This window comes from Syngnathus typhle, linkage group LG6 (assembly GCF_033458585.1).
Source record: "Syngnathus typhle isolate RoL2023-S1 ecotype Sweden linkage group LG6, RoL_Styp_1.0, whole genome shotgun sequence".
Lineage (NCBI taxonomy): Eukaryota > Metazoa > Chordata > Actinopteri > Syngnathiformes > Syngnathidae > Syngnathus > Syngnathus typhle.
In genome coordinates this window covers 13,238,150-13,263,509 of record NC_083743.1, presented here as the reverse complement: position 1 = coordinate 13,263,509, position 25,360 = coordinate 13,238,150, and the positions used below count along the sequence as shown (strand labels likewise).

Genomic DNA, 25,360 nt, shown 5'->3' with positions numbered 1-25,360 from the left:
CATTAATTCGACTTGAGGCCCAAATTGGAGGAAATTCTCCTTGCAGTCTAACACCATCAAGATGAATTAAATTTGCTTTTAAATAATGCTCGGTATGAACATCATCATATTAGCCACGTCTTTCTCGATGTTTCCCCAAGCTGACAGTCAGTGTTGATGACGGTTGGACAATCCTATTATCCCTGCCCGAACTAATCCTCCTACGGAGATGTACTTATGGACTCACTCATTACACACAACATAAGGTGACAAATATATCAACTGATAAGGCAAAGAAATACGTCAGATATGCAGGACACGTTTCTGCTTGGGTTAGAGGGCATCAAGAAGAAGATCTTGCATGGAGGGACTGGAGAAATCCCCAAATTCAGCACTGGGGCAAAGGTAAATGTATTTTTCTATTTTGTTTTACTTTATTCTCTGTATTTATTGTACAGTTTAGGATTAAGTGCAGTCTCATGTATTATGTACACTTTAAATGTTGATTGTTTGTTATGATTATTACATTTTTTTAATGTCTCTTCTGGTTAATATTTTTGGAGAGATTGCTAAAAACGATTGATGCTATAACTTCTGGAAATCTGATTTAAGACAATTGTACAAGTGATGTTGCTGTATTTCACAGTGGAGCCAAACAGCCAGTAGAGGGTGATACAGTAACAGAAAAATACTTTAATTGGGCATAATATTTTATATTGATTGCTGCCCATGACAGCTGGGAGAGGCTCCAGCACATCCTAGTGTAAAGATAAGCAATTCGCAAAATGGATGGACTCTTTTTTATGAATTTTAGATTTTCTAAAAATAAAAATACACATTCAAAGGTATAACACATGCTGCACTAAATGTGCGGATGATTTGTTCAAATAATACTATTTTAATTAGAAATAGTTGTATATTTTATTTACATACAGTAGCTGTTTAGAAATTATTTTTTGACTTAAAGAAACTCTTTTAAAACAGAAAAACAATCTTACAAGAGGCGCTGGGTTCTTTTTTCGTCCTGAGTCACTACAAGGGTTGTTGTAGGTTCATCATAAAATACATGTGTACTGTATACGGGAGTGGAGCGCCTTCAAAGTATGAGCGAGGCTTCTATGAATGTTCTTGCACAACACAAATAACTTGGCTGTGTGCTCCTTGGTTGTTATACAACCATTTGCTGGCTTGTTGAATAAATATGTTCATATGTGATACTATGAGTCTTTATCGTAACATGTTGGAGTAGCAATACCATTGGGGACTATACACAAATGATGTTTCCACTTCTTCCCCATTGTAAACATAGTTACCTTGCTATGAGCTCACATTACATGAAAGTCATGGCTCGGTGCTTGTTTTGGTCCAGGTGACCTTTGACTTCCGTACTACATTGTGTGATGATGAGCGCACGGTGATAGATGACAGCAAAGCTGTGGGCACGCCCATGGAGATAGTAATTGGCAACATGTTCAAACTGGACATCTGGGAATCGCTGCTGGCCTCCATGAGAATCGGAGAGGTGGCCGAGTTCTGGTGTGACACTATTGTGAGTAGAACAACAATACACATGTTGAGTTTCTCTCCTTCACATATAATTTTTTAAAGACACTTGCAATTCTTAAATACGGAGCTAGGTCACAGATGAAGTTGTGAAAAGATAGTTTGAAGTACTGTCTTCTTCATTTATTACGGTGAAGTGATGGGAAAATGAAGCTTCATATTACATAGTGAACCAGTGTTGTATTTTTTGACTCCTCTCGATGGGTTCAACATTGGGCTGATTAGACTTGCCATTTCTTAAACCCCTTTCTTTAAATCAACAGTGCCATCTCCATGTAGACAAGTCAGAAAATACAACCGGTTCATGAAGCAAACTTGAAGCTTCATTTTTACAAATTAAAAAAAAAGAGAAGAAATGAAAAAAACAATCAATTTTCTCATCGCAATAAAGTAGCTAGTAGTGTTATGGTGATTGTATATGTACATGATAATAAATGTATTCTATTGGTAGAAAAATGTATGACGTTATGTTTAATTATCGGGTATTCATTTATTTTGTCATACGTTTATCTAAATAGTTTCACATTGACATTTGCCTGTAAGTGTCTTGCGCAAACTACAAAAATATTTGCCATGTTGTGTAAAGACAATTTTGGGTGGGGGCGAAATGTGATCATGTGTGCACATGTAAGTATGTGCATGTGGGTGGATGCATGTGTGTGTGTGTGTTTGAGAGAGAGCGAGACATATGGGTGGAGAGGAAAACTGTCATTAATCTGCAGCAGTCTCACTTTTGCCTAATCGGCTCGGATTCCTGCTGACTCAGCAATACTGCCATTCCTCTGCTCTGATTAGATGTGAAGGGGCTCAGAGTGTTTAGTCCCTTCTCTCCACACACACACACACACACAGTACCAAATGCGATTGATAAAAATCCATTCAGTTGCCATGTTTACCCACAATTAACTGTTTCAAATGGATGCATTCTCCTCTGAAGCACACCGGCGTGTACCCGCTTGTGTCCAAAAGCATGAGACGCATTGCAGAAGGCAAAGACCCAGTGGACTGTCACATTCATACATGTGGCATAGCCAACATGTTTGCCTACCACACCCTGGGCTACGACGACCTGGATGAGCTGATGAAGGAGCCCAAGCCGCTCTTCTTCATCCTGGAACTGCTAAAGGTCGGAGCAGAAGGAGAACCTGAGTGGAAGCATGCGCAGCCTAGTGAGAGATGTGAGTGTGTGCAGGTTCTCCAGCCCAGCGAGTACAACAGGGAGTCCTGGGCTCTGAATGATGAGGAGAGGCTGAAGGTGGTGCCCGTGCTGCACGGTCAGGGCAACAAGCTGTTCAAGCAGGGCCGCTACCAGGACGCCACGCTCAAATACAAGGAAGCCATCATCTGCATCAAGAACGTGCAGACCAAGGTGAGCAAAGCGCAAAGACAAACGCAAATAGAACACACTTCAGAAATTTGCTTTTTCTCACAAACATGACTGAAAAGCTCTCACACACAATCACACTTTGAGAAGAGGATTAGCATGTGATGTGTTTGTCACAGGAAAAAGCGTGGGAAGCGCCATGGCTGAAGCTGGAGAAGATGGCCCACACATTAACACTCAACTACTGCCAGTGTCTCCTCCGCATGGAGGAATACTATGAGGTTATCGAACACACCAGCGACATCATTAACCAACACCCAGGTTGGATGCAAACCACACACGCTCACTTACATACAAATCTCGCCAGAGAGAATGGAACATTAAGCTCCATTAGTCACATTCCATACATGTGATATATGAGAGACCACTGTGGTTATATTAGCGTTTATTCAGCTCTTTACAAGCAGGAAAGGATTTCACAGAGTGTGTAATGTACCTTTTTATGAGAGCCCTAAGTGAATTTTTCATGCTTCTGTAAAAGTCTGACTTAATAAAAGCGTTTGTTTTCATTGCACAAGATCTGGATCTTCTTCAGACACGCTCTTGTTTTGGAATGAATTTTGAACTTCTCCAGGCTATTTGAGATTAGCTGGACTTGACAAATATTTTGAAACCTCTCAGCATTGAACACAAGCGCTGGTTGAACTTTGTTTTTTTTCAGATTTTGTAACCAAATTTGTTATTAGTATTAGATAACTTCTGTACAAAACAACAAAACAGTCCACCCGTTTTTTGGTATATGACATCAGAGTCTCAAAATTTTGAAAACTCCTCTTACATACCGTACTTTTTTCCCCAAAAAATAAAATCCTTCCACAACAAACAAAGTTACCCACTAGATGGCGCTGCTTGCATTCATTTACAATCTGTATAGGGATAAAGAATATATTTCCTGATTGTCAGCATTTGGGTTGTTGCAACGTAGTCTATGCTATTTTTTCTTCATTATTTGAATTCTGCTTAGCAACATGTGGCTGGTAGTGTGACTTGACCATAGTTTGAGCAATTGTTTTGCAATATCTTTTAAAATTGGTTCTAAAGTTTTATGATGACTTGCCCGTTATTTGCGTTGTATGCAGTTTATAATGTCTTTTGGAATAAGATATGTAATTTATTTGCATTTACATTTGTCTTATTTGTAATTTAAAACCCACTGTAGTTTTCCTGGTATGTTAGCCACTTCCTGTGAGTCACTGGTGCTCCACCAACACAATTAAAAAATGCCACTGCAAGGAACTAGTTTTTAAAATGTGATCAAACAGCAATATCTGAAGTCAATCCAATCATCATCAATATTCTTTAGGCAACATTCCCCTTCGAATTTGGAGTAACATCATTTTGAAATTGGCTATTAAAGATGATTTCAGTATCACATTATAAATGCACAAGTAATGGCCCCTCATAAAGCAGCAGGATTTCAATAAATGCACGGAGCAGTGTTGTAAATAACTCAAGGGATGTGTTTGGAATAATAAATGTTGCTCTTTATAAGCAACCACTTTATGTTGGTCCCCCAGGCGTCATGAAGGCCTTCTACCTGCGTGGGAAGGCCCATCTGGAGGTGTGGAACGAGGCCGAGGCCAGGCAGGACTTCAGCAAAGTTTTGGATCTAGACCCGCGCATGAAAAAGGCAGTGAAAAAGGAACTGGCAGTGTTGACCATGCGCATGGAGGAGAAGAACAAGGAGGATAGGAACAAGTACAAAGGCATGTTTTGAATTGACTTCAATGTGCAACGAGGTTTGCATACTTTTTTCAAATTCAACTCATTTGTCGAATTGTTACAGTAATATTTAATTTGGTTGGAAATTAATGTCACTATTTGTGTACCTTTGCATGAACAGGCAGCCTTACTGTAAATCCTGTTACACGGTAAAAAGTGAAATCTTAAGTAAATTGTAATTTCTTAAATTGAACCTAAATTTGCTTATGTCGCTGCGTTGTTATTTTTACTTGAAATAAAATTGTCCTGCACGATCATTCTGCTTGTTTAAAGATACTTATTACTTGATTATCCTGTTTGAGCTTATAGTCTTGTCAATGAGTATTAAAAGCTTGTTTCAAGTACTGAGACTTAAACGAACACTTTCAACATTTTAAGATGACTGTCCAACAACAAAAGAACCTGAAGTGTGGTTTCATATGTCGAATTTGCTTATTTTAAGATTTTAATTATATTATATTACTTGTTTTAGGTTTAGAAATACTAATTTCAAGACTGCCGTAGATATGAGACGAGTATTATTTTGTTATTTTGTCAAATTCTTGTCAAATAAAACTTTCTTGTTCTGTTGGCAGATAGTTTTGCTTATTTTAAGTATTATTTTAACATTTTTTTCTTAATATTTCCAGTGGCATTTCTGCATTGTGCGTGTGTGTTTAAAGACAATAAAAGACAATCGATTCTGTTTTTTACCACTAGATGTCACTCAATCCACATGTACAATCTGGTCGTGTTTCATTGCAGGTGCAGCAGGGGATGCTGCAGGAGAAATGAATCCGGCCTGCAGCACAACTTTATGAGCAGCCCAGAGGCTCTTAAAATGAAATCACGTGGACTGGAGCTACTGTTTGTCTCTGTCTAATCGTCTACAAGAACCTTGTCGATATAGTTAAACAATCACGCGTTGCTATTGTTGATTTTGGCAGTGGGCATTCCACTGTTTCTAATGTATAACAGTGCAGCTCGACACCACTGCAATAAACAATGATCATTTAGAATCCACCTTTTTGCACAGCTCATCAAAAGTTATCAATGTTATCTTTGTTAAGGTTTTGGTGACATTTAAGGACTCCCCACTGAGCTATGGGGTAGCATCACTCAGGGGAGTGAGGCTCACACTATGCCAGTGCTTCTCAAATAGTGGGGCGCGCCCCCCTTGGGGGGCGCGGTGCTATTCCTGGGGGGGCGCGTGTGACCCTGGGGAACAGGCTTTTTTTTTGGCAGTACTAGAATAAAGTGTAATTGCGCGTTTACTACAGCAGGGGGCAGTGGCGCTCTCATTGTTACTTCTGTCACGTTTGCGACAGTGCAACATTTTACGACTTACAAGACAGGTTAGGATAGTCACGGTGGGGAGGGGGGGCGCGAATAGTTTTCTTCTTGCTAGGGGGGGGCGTAACAGAAAATAATTGAGAAGCACTGCACTATGCAGAGGTCTAATAATGATGAAATCCAATGGGCGTGGATTACTGGGGGAAATGCACAGTGGATGATCATTTAACATGAAATTCCCAGCCAGCTCATAATTGCCATTGTCCTCTGATGCATGAGAATTATTCATTCTACGCAAAGCTTTATCCAGAACTCTAAAGCAAACTTTGTGTGTGATGATGATTTATGACATGAAAACACTGTGCCATTGGAACATGAAGGGAAAGTAAATTCTGCATAGCAGCACAAAGCCTTCCATAAAACACTGGTGCTGATGTTGAGAAAGGGAGGGGAGGAGGGTGTGTGCGTGTGTCGGGAAGGGGGGGAGTGAACTCCCTGAGAGACTGCTTTGCTCAATCAACATCAGCAGCATCAAGTTAGACAGAGATATAGAGTCAATTGTGGAAGTAAGAATGTAGTACCTTCAAAATAAAGCACATACTTGACTGCTACAAACAGTATCACTGAAATTTAGGACGTCAAATTTAGGATGTAAAAATTAAACTTAAACCATACAAATATCGAAATTGCATATATTTATGTCCGTTAAAAACCCACTTTTACCATACAATTTTGTTTATATTTATTTTTAAAATAACTATTTCCTTTTATTGATAGCCTTTCTCTCGGCCATTAAACAGCCTATAATTACTATTATTATTATTAATAATAATAACAATAATAATAATAATAATAATAATAAGAAGAAGAAGAAGAAGAAGAAGAAGAAGAAGATATGATAATAATAATAGAAATAATAATAATAATGGGATCTATAAAATGAAATAGTTAAAAGAAAAAAACGAATATACAGTTTAATATAGCATTTTATATGGTAAAAGTGGATTTTTTTAACGGATAAGATGTGTACAATTTTAATTTCCGGAAACGGAAACTGTGCGCTTGTGTAACTTGACAACTGTTTTGTCCAGTCTCTTGCAAGCCTCAGCCTGAGTAGGGTGGAAGGACTAGAAGGTCAGAGCGGCATTAGGTGGAAGATAGAAGGTGCACCTTAGTCTTCTCTTATTTAAAAAAAAAAAAAAAAGGGAAGAAGTGAGAGAAGAAATTAGAGCAGGATTGGATGGAGCTCCATTTTGTTTGCTCCTCATTGGATCCAGAACATTTTTGTCATCTTGGAAGTATATCAAGTGGATGTGAATGAAGCAAAGTGACAAATGGACGATTTCAAAGCAACTTTGTAAGAGAACTACAAGACTTTTTATTTAATCTGTGAGGATTTCACTCACAGTCAGAAATCATTTAAAAACTTCCCCCTGATAATGGCCTATAATCAAGATTAAACTCGGGAAAAGACAAACAAGAAGCAATTTTTGTCAATACGTGATCGAGGCGAGCATGGCCATCAATACGGACAACGACTTCCTCAAGTCCAACCTTGGAGAGGGTGGTGGAGGAAGAGGAGAAGGTGGCGCTCAGCTGGCTGACTTCCAGGAGACTGAGAAGCTGCTGGCCGTCACCAGTGAGCCCGCGGGCCATGGGCTCAAGATGTCTTCGTCTTTCTCCGTCAACATGGACCACAACCAGACCAAGGGGCTGGAGGCGGATCTCAACGGCCACGAGCTGAACGTGAGATCAGGCTCCGCGGGGCAGCTAGACGTCGCCACGCCCCTCTCCCCGTCCAAAGTCAGCCTGAGCCGCTCGTCCACCGGAAACGCCGCGGTGCAGGAGAGCCCCAAGCCCCGAGACTACCTGATCCTCGTCATCATCTCCTGTTTCTTCCCTGTGTGGCCCGTCAGCATCGTGGCCCTCGTCTACTCCATCATGGTGAGTGAACAAAAAAAAATGTCACTAAAGCAACCAGTGGAGCGACATGAAACGAATTTCAGATTACTATACCGGAACAATTTTTTATTAATTTTTATTTGAGCTAGGAATTTCATTTTATTGATCTTTTTTTGTAAAAAAAAAAATCGACTTTAATGCTGAGAATAGTGCTGTTTAAATGGAATGCAAAATACAAGTATTGTCATTTACATTTATGCATGTCCGTTGCTCCATATTCTGGACCACAGTTGGAGCCTATCCCAGTTGACTCAGGGCAAAAAGTGAACTCATCGTGTAGGCCACATGCAGTCATACTCGAAATGTTACTACTGTATTCTAATGTTTTGAGTATGACTGAGAGCTCTGTACCATCATTCAAGATTCAAGAATTTTTATTCGCCATGTTTGGGCGTGCCAAACAAGGAATTTGACTTCGGTACATCACAGCCTCTATCCAACATTTAGACTACCAACACTCAGGACGTGTGAAAAATGACAAATATTCTCAGACATCCCCTGATCTTAAACTCCCAGGAGGGCAAGGAAAAACTCAAAACTCCAACTAGGGGAAATGAGAAACCTTGAGAAGAGACCACAGATGGGAGGATCCCTTTTCCAGGATGACCAGGCTGCAATGGATGCAGAGAGGACACATACTACAAATAGTGTAGACAATTAAAAAAGGAATTGGAAAAAGGAAGGAAAGAAGCAAAACATTCAATCATGCACACAAACTCAGTATACGTATATACAAGCTACAACTCTCTCGCAACCCTAATGAGGATAAGAATGAATAAAAATGATGGAATGGATGTAATCTATTAAATATTACGAGGTCACTATACTTAGTCATGATCACCTCACAACGTCAAAACCTTCTGTCCAACTCCTTTCTATTGTTCTTCTCCACAACTCTCTTGTCAGTGGACCGCCATGCATTTACAAAAACATGATTAGGCAGTTTTGAATGCTTAGCAGCGTTTTGTCTCCGTACTGCAGACAGCAGCACTTTAATCTAGTCTTCACGAATCTTCATTCTACAGATGTCATGTCTGCTGTAGAGAGGATGTGTGTCATGGTGTTGTGGTATGAGATGTCATAGCAAAGGTAATAAAAATCTCCAAGAGGCATCAAACATTTTTTAATCTACCTCCAAAAGGCATAAAGGAAACAGTTTAAGGTGTGGTGTTTATTTGTTGCAACAACACTGCTTTCTGAAAATACAAAACTCGACGTTGACGATGAGTTAACACAGAAGCAAATAAATAGGTATCATCAAGTAACCTCATCATGATCTCACTGACATTCACTCGTTGAACACTTGCTAATGACTTGGAATATACGTATGCATGCGTATGTGGGAGAGGAAGTGTGGGAGGTATTGACAGAGAGACGCAAAGTAAAGGAGACGGAAACAAGATCTGGACACTAATTCGATAGACGCTGAGAGAAGTCAATTTAGTTACTCTGCTGCAGAGAGCAGATTGCGGCAGTTTGCAGCGTACGGTGTGGCAGCAATAAACATGCCGGGGCCAAAGCTGCCTTTTTCGCAAGGACGATGAGTGTGAGGGGAACACCGAATGGATCCGGTGCACTTCCCATCACGGGAATTGAATCAGATAATGTAAGATCAAGTGAACCAGGGAGAGAAAACGGGTTTACAACGCTGCTCGTGAGTAATCGAAATGATGTAATTTGCATGAAAAGGGTCTCAAATATCCTGGAAACATTAAAAGGGAGATGTCATCAGCATGTTATAGTATTTACTGTAGTTAGATTTGTTTTGGCATGACCCTGATAACTCGCTTACTAAGGAAAGTCAATATATTATATGGTTTTGGTTGATAAAAGAAAAAAAAACCTCAATAGTCTATTAGCCTACTATGAAAAATATTTTTATGATGGCACACCCAAGGAAATTCATAGCACACTTGACACCTACAGATTGTTTGACTAATGCGAACACTCCATTCTGCACTGAAGCACAGTGCACTTCTCAGGCAAGGTTGTCAATCAATGAGATCCCTCCTGCCGCCAGTTTTTATTTAGGACATCTGCCAACTCCATCCATCCATCCATCCATCCATCCATCCATCCATCCATCCATCCATCCATCCATCCATCCATCCATTTGGGAGCTGGACTTGGGAGCACAAACTCTTAAACATTAGCATTGATAGTTGTGGTTGTCTAACTTTTAAAGCAAAAAAAAAAAAATTGAACACAAACAGTTGAGCAAGACATGTAGACAGAAAAGGTCTTACAGGCATATAGTCTTTATCTTCTGTGAAAAAACAATGTTATACTGTCCCCTGGTGGTTGTATTTTAATACAAGTGTAGCGTATAAAGATGGATTGCCAGGATTTTTAATGTTTGAAGATTTTATTACACACATCCCAAAAAAACGTGACACAACAAATGGTATGGTTTTTATCAGGTGGACAACCGGCAAACTGCTATTGGGTAGATCTCGGACAGATGCTGCGTTGGCGAAGGCTTGTGGCCGGCTAGCACGGACGATGTGCAGCCAATTACAGGATTAGCGATGCAGGCCTAATGGATTTTTACGGCCAACACCGGACAATCCCAATAATGGCAAGGGCCGAACTGCAGCAGCGCGAGTGCAAGCTCGGCAGATTTGCTGGTGATGGATGGACCAAGATGTGTGCATTCATGCTCATCGCATGCTAGAAAGTGTTTTTCCACTCGGTTGCTCACTTTGTGATGACTTCAACTACTGCTGAGATGTTCTTAATATTAAATGAACTTTTAGAATGGCAACTAATTGCGCTTTATTACCATTATCAATTTGTTTTGATGTCTCAAAAGTTTCTACTAAGTGGATATCTTGCACCAGAACAGCGTGAAACTTGATCATCTAAACAAACCTGTCATTTAATTTGTTTGGCTTCGGCCTAATGAAGGATGGTTATTATTTACAGTTCTGACACTTTTTAAGTGCCTTTCACTGACTTGATGTGAGGCTGTGATAATTGCTCAGAGGGGTTTGTTGAGTTTTTCACAGAAAAAAATCTGATCGTATGCATGGAGTGCATGGATAGAACGAGGTGAGATGGAGAATGGGAGCAAATGGTGTGAATGGAGCTGACTCAGTCCCTCCCAGGCACCACAAAAAAGTCTGTTCAAATATAATTTATGAGCTCCAATGCATTTTATTGCCCCAGGAATGAGAGCGGTGCCATGGAGTGCCGAGCGGATTTGATCACCCGGTTGCATTGAGTGCTTTGCAATTTTAATGTAGATTTTAATGTAACAACAGTTGAGTCTAAAAGCTCTCCCAGCGGCCTCTCAAGGCTGCTCAACACCCAGTCAGAGCAAAGTGCCAGGAGATAACCAACTTTGGGTTCTCCTCCAAAACTATACACAACATTGTGTGTGGAAATTGTTCTTAATCTAAGATGAAGTATGGTTAATCAAATTTCTGCGCAGATGTTTTTGGAGACTAAAAGGCTACAAGACACAAAGATCATGACACAAAATGTGCATTTAAAACATCATCTTTGAATTGAAAATCCAAAACGACTGCATCAGACGCACACCAGCTCTTTGCTGTGTCCCTCCCCTCAAGCCAGGCTGCTGCTTGTTCATTATTAATGACAAGAGAGAAGAGCATTTACTCACTTAGCTGCCTTCCTCTGCTGCAGCCACAAGAATGTGTGCAGCAAAAGCAGGTGTGTGTGTGCGCTGACTCTGGATCAATACATACTCCCTTGGGACTGACTATGCCCCATTCACATTGCAGTGCTAGGGGTGAGCGAGTGCAGGATGTGTCTTTAAAAATATGTCATATTTGACCGCTCTTGATCATTCCTAAAAGTTTTTTTGTGGTGTGCATACACCAGCCTTTATCTTTAAATATTAAGCACCAAGGACAGTTCCTTCCAGTCGTTCTCATACAGTTGCAGAATGATTTGTATGATTCTTGCACATTTTTTTGGGCAGGGTTGGATTGCTTGTTGTGTTAAATGTATTTTTGTGTGTCACCAGTCTAGAAACAGTCTCCAGGCGGGGGACGTGGACGGGGCCAGACGGCTGGGTCGACTTGCTCGTCTACTCAGCATCGTCTCCATCGTGCTGGGTGTGGTCGCCATCGTTGTGTTTGTCTCGCTTTCAGGTACTACAAAACCACTATTATGAAAACAAAATAAAAACAAAATAACTCAAATTTCCATTTCAATCTGTCATCATCATAACGCTTTTACTATGCATAAAAGCAGTGCTTGAAAACACTTTTAAGGTTCTTAATAAGCCATTTTCGTTACCGCCTGATTAACCCACACAAAAGCTAACAAAGAAAAACAAACAGCTCACATGATTTGCAAAAGCCAGGCATCACATGATGCAAGCTATTTGTTCGATTCTATCCAATGTTGAAATGTACCACTTCAGGGTTATCCAACTTGAGAGGTTCCACTGTGTCATATTCATGAAAGTCTCTTTACATTTAATTCCATAATACAATTGACGTATGTGTATGGTCACAACAAACCAGACACAAATGTGTGCGCACACAGCAAGTGCTACACTACAAGTGCTATGACAACACGGTGAGCTATATGACCAGCATGAGCATGTTTCTTATTTCAAACTCAGCACATTTCAATGCTTGCTTGTGTGTGTGTGTGTGTGTGTGTACATCGGTGTTTGATTCAGCACAGTGCAATGGGCTGAATGTGCAGTTACGTACAATAACCAACTTAAAGCTCTCCCCTCCCACCCTTCCTTATGTCTTTGGCAGCAATCAACTGACACGGACGACCTGAAGGGAAAAATAAAACAGCCGTGAAGGCCATACCACGGATGCAACAAAAAAGCCCATTCCAATAAAAAAAAAATCTATATCTACAAAATACGATCCTCTCTTGTACCTCTCTACTTCTACCCTATTGTAATTATGCCATCCTGAATTTCAGAAAGCAAACGCTCCTGAGGTTGGTATTGCCGCAGACAGGAATCCCAAATGCATGCATTACACTCCACTAACATTTGCTTGACCAAAAAAAATGTGTGAAAGAATGATCAAATCCTGATGCAACGTTGAAAGATTTTGATATGTACGGATTTGCAAAGGATTTTGGAATAAACGAATGAAGAGGATGACTGAGCACGGACGACTTTTTCTACAGCAGTGACGGGATGCTTGAACACTTTTTCAGTTTGGACTTCCACATTTGGACAGCTCCCATATAATCCTCATATATTTGCTGCTGCGTCGAAGGCCGATAGAACTGAAATGTGGATACTTTTGAAGATGTCCATTTTTGTAATGTCAAGCTGGGAGAGTGAAAGAACGCGGAAGAGGACACATTTGGAACGTTTTATTTTTCTTTCACCATTTTTTTTCAACAGTGAGAATATTTGCATGCCTCAACAGGGAAGTGGAAATTCTGCCTGTGTATTATTGACTGTTTTCCCAGTTTTCCAGTCCAAAAGAATGAATAGTAATATGAACAAGGTGAGTGCAGCTGACTGAATTGTAACCCAAACCCGTCCACCTTAATCTTTGCAAAATGTTAATGAAATATTACATTATGCTGCTTTGTACTAGCAAACACACCAATGCACCACACTCCGAATCCCCCAGCACACTACGGTTGTGCCCATTTTGAATCTTTTGCTCCAGTTGTTCACCTTGTGCCCTTAATCTGTTTACGATCTTTCTACTTGTCTTCCGTCATCACCGCTACATCACGATTGTTGTTATAATTGTTTCATCAAATGTTTTACCTGATCCTTGTATTGGTATGAAATGTATTTATAAGGGGAAATATATGCAATATTTATGCATGTTGTATACATTTTTTTGTAAGAGACAGTTTTGTGGTTTATTTAAAGTTTAAAATCCCAATTTAACAGATAATGTGTAGTACACTGTGAACACACACACACAAGGCTGCCACACTGACATAGCAAATACAAGCATAGGCTCAAACTTTGGTCCCCAAAGATTGTTCATTCACATTTTCTGCAGGAATAATAATGTCAGATGCTTACAAATCATGTTTATAAAACTATGCAACTCATTCCAGACAGACAATGTTCAACATCTTCACTTTCTGGCTACATGACTACTTACAGCTTATTTTCTTCAAAACAATCATAAGCAGCCAATCCAATGATTGCCTTTGTTTAGTACGAAGCTTAAAACAATTAACATCGGAACCAAAAGCATTTATCGACATTACACTGAATTCGTTCAGCAGTTGGTTTACTTTTATACGTATTACTATCCCAATGTAATGAATGTCTCCGGTTTCGTCTTTGTGGTGTACATTTTGCATGTTTGGAATAAATGTTACCATGCATGGCTAACGATTTTGTGTCTTGGCGTTGTTGTGGTCTTAAGTTTACATGCTAAATACTTTAAACAGACGTTTCCGTTCTCATTCAAAGGAAATGTTGAGCTGACTATTGTAATGCAAAATTTCCAGTGGCTGATTGGAAAGCGTCAGTAAATAAGATAAAAATAGTGATCAAAAATGTAAAATAAAAAGTATAGCTTTGCTTAAACTGTTATCCATAGTCAAAAAGTGACACTCATATTCACACCTATGTACAACTTGCAAAATGCAAATACACGCACACACGTATATACACTCATCGGCCACTTCATAAAGAACATTTGCACAATGAGATCCAATATACAAGCTCAACATTAATGAGCATTTAAAAACATTGAGCACTATTTACTGTGTTCTTTATTGTGGATGCAGTTTGAGCTAAATTGCAATCATTCAGATTACTTCATTCCTGAATAAGAACATAAAAACAAAGAACTATCAGTCACCGTCTTGTGACTGACATGTATGTGACACGATTTTCGAGGTTTCCTTGAGAATGTAACTAAAATTCCAAATTGTCCAAGCTTGCAGTGTTTCATGTTTCATATCATATATGTACTTGGAAAAAAACAACACCTTCAAGTTTGAGGCCGTCTTGATTTGCACATCAAATGGATATGAATAATTTATTAACTCACATGAACACCCATGTCCAATTTGCACATCAATTCAAAAGAACCATCTAAATAAAATGTGAAAAAAACATGATCATATTTCAACGGTTCACCAATTTCTCAGCACATGGTTTCTTGAAGGGAATTATTATGATACAAGTTTTTAGTACTTTTTTATTCCTTTGTCTTGTAGCAGGAAAATATTCCACCCACCAGTAAGCTGTCCATCTGTCCCACAACAAGATATGAGTTCAGTAGATCATGTTGGACAGATCTTACATCCTCGAGCTAAGGAGTCTCCAGGGTCCTCAATCACCGAGCCGTTTTTCAGGGAGTCCTATGCAACAAAGAGCCAATCTATTGGCTCCTTTGAAATATTCAGTGAAAAGCGTAGAACAGGAGGAGAATGGTGCAGACGCCAATCACAGTGCCGAGGATGAGGGAGTCCCGTCGCTTCCGGAGGTTGATTCGTTGGATGAGACTGTTGATAGCTGGGAACCGGTCTTAGGAGAGCAAAAGATTAAGGACAACACCAAAGCAATTATATTCACATTGCTTACACGGCAAAGCGTGGAAATAAAATGAAAATAAAGCTGCTTTTTCAGGTCCAAGGAGAGAGCTATGAAATACATGTCCATTGAGACCAATGAGAGAAAAAATGTTCTTGCTTCTGTGTTCTACAGTCTTTCCTGCCCATCAGACTGCCCATCACAAACAAAGCACATATAGAAACAAACAACCACTTAAGGAAAGCAAGGAGGGTCTGCCACACATCCACAACAGAACTAGCATTATCCAAATACACACAGATCAGCTAACAGTGGTGGAAACAGATGGCTCCGTCTTTAAAGCTTGGTGGAGATGGGGGAAAAAAAAAAAAAAGGATACTGGCCAGCGTGTTGACTCGGCTCTGTATGGATTTCAGAATGCTCCTTTGGGATGTCATATTCTCCTTGGTTGCCATGGCAATGCTACAAAGACAAGGGCAGATGATATGGATGATAGAAAAGTGAATCAGCACAAGACAACAGGGGCATCCTGGCATTTTGTCCAAAGGATTCATGCGATAAGTCTTTCCATTGTTAGGCAACCCATGTTGACTTTTGAATGCTAGGAGGGATGAACAGCAAGCGGACCTCGTTCCAACCATCCCAGCGAGGCAACCTCGCATAGAAACTAAAGTGACGGATATCTTTTCACACTTTACTCATTTGGCACGCAGCGTTTCAAGTTGACCCGCACATACCAGCCACGCGGCTCCTTCAGGGTGGAAGTTGCTGAGGGGACTGTTAAGTCGCCCGAGCGATGTGAAGGAAGAGATCATGTTCTCCTCAGTCAGGTACAAACACTTGCTGACTGCAGCAACTTCCCATGGTCTTTCTTTCGACACGAACAACCGCATTGAAATTAGAGCTCAAGCGTCTTTTTGCACTTTCTCTGCAATTGGTCACCATTTGCACATTGATACTACGCAGACAGAGGTGGGCAAGGCGTTTCCCCAGGAGAGAGACAGAGCAATGATGGGGGTTTGAAGTGTCAATGATAAATGTGACCTGTAATTCATATTACTTCTCCCTTGCTTTCTTAAGCCAAGTAAACATGTAAAATTCTTTAATTGGTAGATGAATGTAACCTTCACTCGTAATTCAGTTACACTAGCGGTGTTTTATCCACATGACTACTGCATTCAAACACAGCATTTCAGTCACGTGGGCCTGAAGGCCAATCATCAGTATATTTCATGTGATGTGGTCAAATGTGGTTCTGTATACATGTCTAAGTGTGTGTGTGTGTGTGGGGGGGGGGGGGGGGGGGTGTTATGCAATTTTACTGACAAACGCCACTAATCAAGACTGCAGTAGCAGGTAGTCCCAGAGGAGCCATTGTTGACAAGAACCAATATATTTGCAATTTGGGCCAGCCTGAGGGGAGGAAAAAGGAGCAAGAGACTGGGGAAGAATTTATGATACCTTGAGAGGAAAATAAACAAAATGACAGAAGTTGTTTATTGCATTTAAGGTAAAAGTGCAATTCATTACCAGGGCAGACTCTATTGAATGGGCAGCATTTAGAAAGCGGATGCCATTACGACCCTCAGGCTCATCTACACAATGAGGAACTTGAGTTGTGTTTGAGTAGATTGCAACGGGCTAAAAAACTGCACTTTAGCAATTCTGCATTTCTGTACAAAACTTGTTCTAGTCCTACTTTAGAAAACTTGAGCTTTTTAAAAGCATGTCAGATTCCATGAATAGCTCTTTAAGAATAGAAATTTTCAATTTGTTCAATAGATTTACATGTTTAAACATAGGACCAATGCCCAGTGGCCTTTCAGGTTTAGGGAATTAGGAATTCAGTGACCATTTGTATTTTCTTTCTTTAACAATAGGACCCCAATAAATTTGTCCATAAGTAACTATTACCCTCGATGTGGCAGCAGCAGATAAATATCACAATGGAGGAAAATGACAGCTCTCACCTTATTGTGTCATCCATCAGCCGATCGGAACTACACATGGAAAGAAAGACATGATTATCGGTTATCAAGGCGATGGAAGCGCTAAAAAGAACAAAACACCTATATTTACCTAGAGACACAGTTAAGAGGTTTTTATTTTTAAAGTCACATCCTAAACATTATCTTTCACATCTAAATTATAGAAATGTGTTGCTGTGGTCCTGTTCATAGTGAAGGTACATATAGCCGATTTTTGGGGCTCCATACTAAACTGTTTGTAGGTGATGGCAGTGAATTTAAAAAAAATAATAAAAATAAACATGCAGTACACACTCGTTTGGTGTATATTGGGAAAACATATTAATTTATACCATAATCTGAGTCAATATGGATATTGTTCCTTAAGTAAAGCAAACAAGCCGAAAGCAAAGAGACTACTAAGTTGATGAGCACTTTCAAAAACTCTTCACAGTCAGGGTTTAATGTGTGGTTTTGCTTACTGGACTAATGTCAATTGGAAAGCAATTAAATGCTACAGCCGACAGGCCTCTCCCATTTCCATCTAACCATTAAAGACAGGAAATATCTTTTACAGCTTTTACATTAAAAGAGTTTGCTGTTTGGCTGGCTTGTTACTAAGTTAGAGCCCGGCGATAGAGCTCGGTTTGATATACGGATGGTGGGGGAAAGAAGACATTGTGAAGTTTTTGTTACATGAGAATTGACGTGTTTGCTATACCCCTTGCATCCATTTTCAATACTGCTTGTCCTTGGATCGCAGGGGAGCTGGACATTACAAAGGAACTTATCTCCTGAACCCGTAGTTCAGATTCATAGTGCACATTTGTTCAGTAGAAATGAAACGCACACTATCACATTTTCAACATTTCTCCAGGCATTATTGCCGATGCGATGGCTCTAATACTATCAAGTGTCAATCGATGAAGTTTAACTTAATATACAGCTCCACTCTCCTATTTCCTCTCCCAGCTTGGATCAGGGGAAGCCCTGTAACATAGGGTGTAGTTCAGTGGGAAAATTTAATTTGTCCAAATATGAGATATACTGGACTAGCATGCACGGGGGGGGAAAGAAGGTGCATCCTTTTCTTTTGACTAGTGCCATATTCTTTTTTTTTTTCTTCATACATTAACACATTACAACATAAGACAAAGATAATGTCGTTCAAACATAACACATACCTAAAAATTGTAAAAAATAATAATAATAATCTGCTATTTTTTTTAAATTGGCCAATTAATTAGTTATTGGAATTTCATTCTGTCATTTATCCAAATCTAAAAAAAATCCCTATCAATCGGGCCCTAACTGAAACTATTGATTATTGAAGATGGCTACATACAGTATATCTGTCATTTCCAGGAACCCAAAACCAAATGCTGAAGGAGAATAACGTTAACTGGCAATATTACTCTACCACAAAGGCACTCATAGGAGAGAATACTACCACAACACATCCTACTTACCATTCCAGAAACTTCCTGTTTCCTTTCAAGGGCAACATGAGTTTAATGTGTGTGCAGTTGAGAGGCATCCCCTTTGTGGTTGTTGGTGCAAACAGAATGCCAGCCACTTTGAATAAAATCATTCTTGTCCAGCAAATTTGCAATATGCGAATTTAAAAACACACAAGTACGGTCATTTATAGTCATTCCTATAAATAACCATACTCTACATCCTGAAACGCAAGTTAACTTGTATTTTGTAGAATGATGCCTCTGCTTGCCTTTTTGTTATACGTGTTTGTCATATCTGCTCATTTGGCTCTCATTTTAGTGTGTGCACGCGCTCCTGACATCCAATTTCGTCTCGCACAAGAGAACTGAGAAGTCAGACAACTTACTTTCTCAGGTGCTCATGTTCCTTCAGAAACAGCTCTGTTCTTCTGTTGTTCACACCTGAACCACTTTTATACATTCTAAAAAAAAGAAACGAAAAAACACATACAGGTTAGAAACATATTATAACCGTTCTCTTAGGTTTTCTCGCTTTGAGTAATGATGAGGAGCATGGAGCAGATGTTTAAATCCCCAAACATCTCTCTGAGACTACCAAAGACCCATTAGGCTGACTGTTGCACTACTGAGAGCCATTTCTTGTTGCCAAATGGTGACGCTTTGAATAATTAAGTTAAGAGGCATTTGAATCACTTCAGGGTGGGGTCAACTTTGTGTATCTTTGAAGGTGAATCCTAAAACTGTTGAATGGTAAAAACGGTACATGGCCACATTTCAAGTACTGGTCAGCTCCAACTAAATGTTGCATCATTATTGTTAGTTTTTGCCTAACTTTTGTGTCGTCCGGTATCTTAGTAATCCCGGGCGCCAATACCACAAAATTTCCTTTCATCTCTTTTACATTAAAAGGCTTCCTGTGTTTCACCAGTTGAAAGGCTTTAATGTGAAGTGGGAGGAAACATCCACTTGCATTAGCCCATGACTTAAAACTACAAATGAGTGGTTCCAAAGAGAGTAGCGCTGCTAAAATTCTGGAGGCATAGAAATGGAAAATAACTGCAATGTTCACAAAGTTAATTGTGCAAGCTTTTTAAAAGAACTGGTGATAATAGGACAGTGCAGACCTTGTACTAAATGGAAGAAAATGTAGCGCAAGCAAAGCTCACTTGGCCTAACATTTTTAGCCAACCAAAGGACGTTTGCAAACGTGTAACAAAAGATGAATCAATGATGAAATGCAAAGACATTTTACTGGTAACAAATTAAGACAAACTTAATTCCATGCAACTGCATAATAGCGCCACCATAATACAATGATAAAGAGGGCTCAGTTTTCCTTTAGTGAATGTGAGCGAATGGTTTATTACACCGACCGCAACGCGAACATCACACACCCATATCTTTGATGCAACTCATTTATCAGGAGCTGGTAACAGATGCTGGCTGCTGCGCTCTCATTGGTTTTCTAGTCATTTAACTCAGCCCCACCCTCACAAGGAGAAGGAACAAGATAAAGACCAGGAGGCAGTGAGAGGGGGCGGCAAAAAAACATGTAACTGAATAACAAATGCAGCCATTTAATTCCCAGTGCTCCCTCCAAAGGTGCTGATTGGAAGTACAATGGTATAGCAGCAAATTGTGCATGTGCAGTCGTAAGCAGCAGGGATAACGCAAGGCTTATTAAAAAAAAATTTGTGCATGTGCAGCTGACATTAAAAGCAGGGGCAGGAGTCCGAGTTCTTATGAAATGGCACATCAGTATGCACAGTATGTGTGCTCCCATGTGCAAAAATTGCTTTTGCAATAAGAATCCACAACTTCAAAATGTGCAGTGTTTGCTTAAATTGTTGTTCACATAGGCGAGACTGTGGCTAGTTTATAATCCATATGAGCAGTGTTAAACATCAATCTTGGTTAAAGCGTCTCTGAGGATATCTCCTGCCCCCTGTCGGTTTAAATGATAGCTGCACCAAAAGCATCCATGCAGGTCAGTACCATGAAATGGAAAACCACAACCCCAATAATAAGCGTTAAAGTAAAATGTCAGTGTGATTAAAATTACCAAAGGGCAGCATTTTTCCCTCTTAGGCTCTTATGTTGGATCTTGTCAGTTTAATGTTATGATTTTGCAAACATTTCTTCTAGCATTGAGTTTAAATAGTTCGCTTGCTAGCACCCACCCACATCAATCGTTAGAGCATCCGGTAGATAACACATTCTGTCTCCATTAGATTCAACTTCAATGAGCCTTAAGTAGGTTCAGTGTCATACCTAAACTTGTTTATGAGGTGATACATAGTTATTTTAATTCAATTTCTTGTGTGTATTGATCATCAATTGTAATGAAGACGGCCTTGTTTTTTTTTGTTTTGTTTTTTGCATCAGCCTTAAGCAGGTATGAGGCAGCTACAGGAAGTCTGCATACTCAATGCATGGAGACGATCGATAAGAATCCTGCAGTGCTCACCGTATGCGTGTGGCCGTGAGATCAATAAGCCATTACAAAGCAAATGAAATGAGTCATACTGTGATGGAGCATTTCAATATACTGACTAACAGCTGAGCCAATCAGATGACAGGACAGACTTCTCCAAGCAAAAGAGGCTGAAAAAATTCTTCCTTCAGGTCCACGCAAGGTTCAACTATCCGAAAAGCAATTAAGAGATGCCAGCAAGTGGCATCAACTATTTGAGTCAACAGTTGAGTTATTTTGGTTCCTGTGCTCTGACCACACAGATGGATTTAGGCTTTGTTCAAATGACACAATTCAGATTCCTTGGTCTTAAGTGGAACAATCTGAATACGTGTCATAGAGGCTGCAAGAGAACAAAACTATCTGTTTTTGCATGTTTTATAGTCCAAATTATGTAAGCATAAACACGTCATTTGAAATTGTTGGTCTTGAACCTATAATCTATGACAGTATAACTTTTTATAAACTTTTCCATGACATTCTATTATTTTGGAAAGGGTCTATACTAGGGGTGTCCAAACTGGTGGCCCGCAGCAAATTCTGAAAACATAATTGAATATGGCCCGCACAAAAAGCTTGAGCTCAGCTTCTCAGTTTCCACACTAGATGGAGCCCCCCCCCCCCCGAAGAGAAGCGAACGCGCAGCCTTTGACGTCCTATTACTTACTAGTACTTACTCAATGTCCTTTCTGACAGATCCTAATAGGTCTTCCCGTTCACGGATGGCTAAGAAGTTTCCTTTAGTTTTGTGGAATTCATGTGTGTAATCCTGGGATGGGAAAATTTAGAGACAAGGAATAAAATCATTAAAATATGTGAACAAAGAATGGCTCTGATGAAGCTTTTAAATCAGGTAGCAAGGACAATGACGAATGAATGAGTTGGCAAACCTGGAGGATGTCTCTGTGCCTCTGGAGGGTGTGCATGAGTGCGGCATTCAGAGAAGCCGCGCCTGGAGCATTGGTGTACTCTGCCATCTTGTCATTCACTGTCGTCAGCTGACAGAGAAAAGGTGGCATCGGAAATATATACATTTATTTAAAAAAAAAAAACGTGGTAGTAGATGTGCAGTTGTTTACAATACATAGTAAAAGCAATGCACTTAACTGCAGTCACAGTTATGGGGAAATAAAGTTCCAAATATGCTTCTGAGCGAACTATTGTATTTTATTTTACTCCTATAAAATTGCCAGTTTGTGGCTTAAGGAAGGGCAAGTCGGTGTGTTTTAGCTCAACGTTAAACATAATTCAAATAGTAAAAAAAAAAAAATAGAACAGCTTAATTTTCTCATTAATAATTACAAATATGATAATGATGGACATTTGTTTTTGTCATAAGGAGACTTGCAGAAAGACTAATTTAATATTCTAATTTTAGGTTTTTTGGAAGAAGAACAAAAAAAGAATAAAAAATTGTGTCTTTATTAAGGTATTCTTGTTAATAGTCTAAAAGAAGTTGCCTCATTAACTTTAATGAAAACATATTAAATAAAGTAATAATTCTGAATACAATTAGGATATAAAGGAGGCATGCAAATAGCATATACAGTATATGAGGTGATTTCACTAGCCGATAATTAACAGAATTTGTATGACCTGTCTAATTGTGATTCTCCTACGCAATTAACCAATTGCATTTAGAACATAGTGCACACTCAGTTGACTTTCAAGTACAATGGTGATGTACGTCGTTCCTATCGTTCCTGACGCATGACTGCACTGCAACCTACAGCGACAACCGCATAGTGAAGTTTGCTGACGACACGACTCTGGTGGGTCTCATCACCAAGGGAGACGAGACTCAATACAGGCTGGAGGTTGACCTTCTGACCACGTGGTGCAGGGACAACAACCTCCTGCTGAACGTCGACAAGAAGACCAAGGAGATTGTTGTGGACTTCCGGAAGGGTCACACCCAACACCTGCCGCTGACTATCGACGGTGCTGTGGTGGAGAGAGTGAGCAGCGCCAAGTTCCTGGGGGTGCAAATCAGTGAGGATCTCTCCTGTTCCACCAACACCGCATCACTGGCAAAGAAAGCCCAGCGCCGCCTGTACTTCCTGCGGAAACTCAGGCGAGCGAGCGCTCCTCCGGCCGTCATGACTACATTTTACCGCGGCACCATTGAGAGCGTCCTCTCCAGCTGTATTGCTGTTTGGGGTGGCGGCTGCACTGACTACAACTTGAAGGCCCTGCAGCGCATAGTGAACACGGCTGGTAAGATTATTGGTGCTTCGCTCCCCTCCTTGAAGGACATTTACACCTCCCATCTCACCCGCAAGGCGACCACGATTGTGAGTGATGTGAGTCACCCCGCTCACTCTTTGTTCGTGCTTCTGCCCTCTGGGAAGAGGTACAGGAGCCTGCGCTCCCGCACCACCAGACTCTCCAACAGCTTCATACTCCAGGCTGTTAGGATCCTGAACTAGCCCCCCCCTTTCTGCGTAGCGTCTTGTACTTTGCGCTATGCTTACTGTCTGCTGTACGCACACTGGCTCAGTTTTGCTCCTCTTATTTATTGGGTTATTTGTTTATTATTTATTCATCACTCATTTTATTTATTTATTATTTACTAGTTATTGTTTGTGCCTTTTTTTTTTTTTTGTGTCGTCTACTTGTATGTTTATCGTGTACTGTGTCTCGTCACCGTGGGATGGAGGAAACGGAATTTCGGTTTCTTTGTGTGTCTGACATATGAAGGGATTGACAATAAAGCTGACTTTGAACTTTGAACTAATGCACTTACTTTGGCCAGCAGCTGTTCAATCTCCACTGACATGGTGTCAAACATTCTGTCCTGAGTCGAGTTATTTAACAACGGTGTGGTGTCTGACCTACAGGAAGGTGTAAAAAAAATAAAAATAAAAAAATAACAACAACAACAACTACAAAAATGAATGGCTTAATCAAATGCTAAAAAGAGTGAACTGATGTGTTCACTGGTTTAGTTAAAACTGGACATCGAATGCTTAGTTGTATGGAACTAAAAAAATCTGAGTAAAGTACGGCCCCATTAGCCCAATACAGGACACTAATTGGAGTCATTTTGCGCTCATGACTAGGAGCCACGTTGACACGTCAGAACAATGTAAACACGGGAACAGAATGGTGTTGTGATCCAGTACAGCCCCTATTTATATCAATAATCATTGCCTACGTGTCTCCTCGCCGTCCATCCCTTGAGCTGTTGTAGCTGGTACATAGTTTACTAAAGGACACCAACTTTAGGTCCAGTTCATTCTCCCATTGCCTGGCCTGTTTTCGAAGATCTAAAACACATGACACGCACAGCAAATCGTTTCAAAGTCAAAGCTACTTGGCTTGGGTCGGCAAAACAAACAGCCACGACAAGTTGATCACATCGATTAAGATCGGTTATATTAAAGAAATCCGAAATAAATTCATCATGAACAATTCTGTTGATGCGATGACGTGAAGTTACTTAGCGGCTGGTTAGCTAGCCAGTGGACAGACAGGTTAGAAGACGCGTGATCGACACGTTGGAGTACCCGCAGAAGAAGCAAAAAATAATAATACTACAGAATAATAGTGGGCAGTCCTTTGAGAGTTTAGTTAAATTATCTCTTACCTTCCCAGTAGTTACTGCTTCCCATTCCTGCCATCTTTGTTTTGTCTGAGACGTCACCAACTTCCGGGTTTGGCACAACAACCACCATTCAACTATTTTATGTCGCCCCCTGCCGACCTTTCTTAGTAGCACAACTCCCAGTGAATGAGTAACCGTACTGTTTCGCAATTTGTGGGAGAGTGTTTAAATATTTTGCCTGCCACTGTACGCCGCTGACAAACAGATAAACAACCATACATTTGTAACTGAATAATTTTCGGACTGTTAGGTGATAACTTCATACACATGGAACATTTAAAATCCTAGATTTGATTATTTAGATAATTCCTTGCAGCACATTATGATCTGCTTAAAATACACTGGAATCACTGATAGCGTGCAACTGTAAATGAGCACGCGTGCGTGATTCTGAACTAAAGTAGAGTCTACCAGAACACTAAACAAGACACTACTCGTTAATTCTGACACATCTTCCCTGCAATAGTAAAACTAAAATATTTCTCCGATTACAACATGACAGA

At 40.1% G+C, this 25,360-nt stretch overlaps 3 protein-coding genes across 3 annotated transcripts; 2 read left to right on the top strand and 1 right to left on the bottom strand.

The window, feature by feature from the left end:
* Window positions 1–285: 285 nt before the first annotated feature.
* On the top strand, window positions 286–5,158 carry aipl1 (aryl hydrocarbon receptor interacting protein-like 1). The gene is made up of 6 exons (XM_061281266.1): window positions 286–384; window positions 1,349–1,528; window positions 2,480–2,668; window positions 2,735–2,911; window positions 3,046–3,187; window positions 4,444–5,158. The coding sequence occupies exons 1-6, from the start codon at window positions 289–291 to the stop codon at window positions 4,641–4,643; spliced, it is 984 nt and encodes a 327-aa protein (XP_061137250.1). The 5' UTR covers window positions 286–288; the 3' UTR covers window positions 4,644–5,158.
* Window positions 5,159–7,033: 1,875 nt separating this feature from the next.
* trarg1a (trafficking regulator of GLUT4 (SLC2A4) 1a) lies at window positions 7,034–14,013 on the top strand. The gene is made up of 3 exons (XM_061281075.1): window positions 7,034–7,864; window positions 11,874–12,000; window positions 12,625–14,013. Exons 1-3 carry the CDS (start codon window positions 7,436–7,438, stop codon window positions 12,633–12,635), a joined length of 567 nt encoding a protein of 188 aa, XP_061137059.1. The 5' UTR covers window positions 7,034–7,435; the 3' UTR covers window positions 12,636–14,013.
* Window positions 14,014–14,822: 809 nt separating this feature from the next.
* gosr1 (golgi SNAP receptor complex member 1) lies at window positions 14,823–24,942 on the bottom strand. Its single transcript, XM_061281074.1, has 9 exons — window positions 24,840–24,942; window positions 24,408–24,519; window positions 23,997–24,084; window positions 22,141–22,248; window positions 21,928–22,019; window positions 19,164–19,238; window positions 17,321–17,350; window positions 15,730–15,812; window positions 14,823–15,344 (listed from the first exon to the last, which is right to left on the bottom strand). The coding sequence occupies exons 1-9, from the start codon at window positions 24,925–24,927 to the stop codon at window positions 15,220–15,222; spliced, it is 801 nt and encodes a 266-aa protein (XP_061137058.1). The 5' UTR covers window positions 24,928–24,942; the 3' UTR covers window positions 14,823–15,219.
* Between the last annotated feature and the right edge of the window lie 418 nt (window positions 24,943–25,360).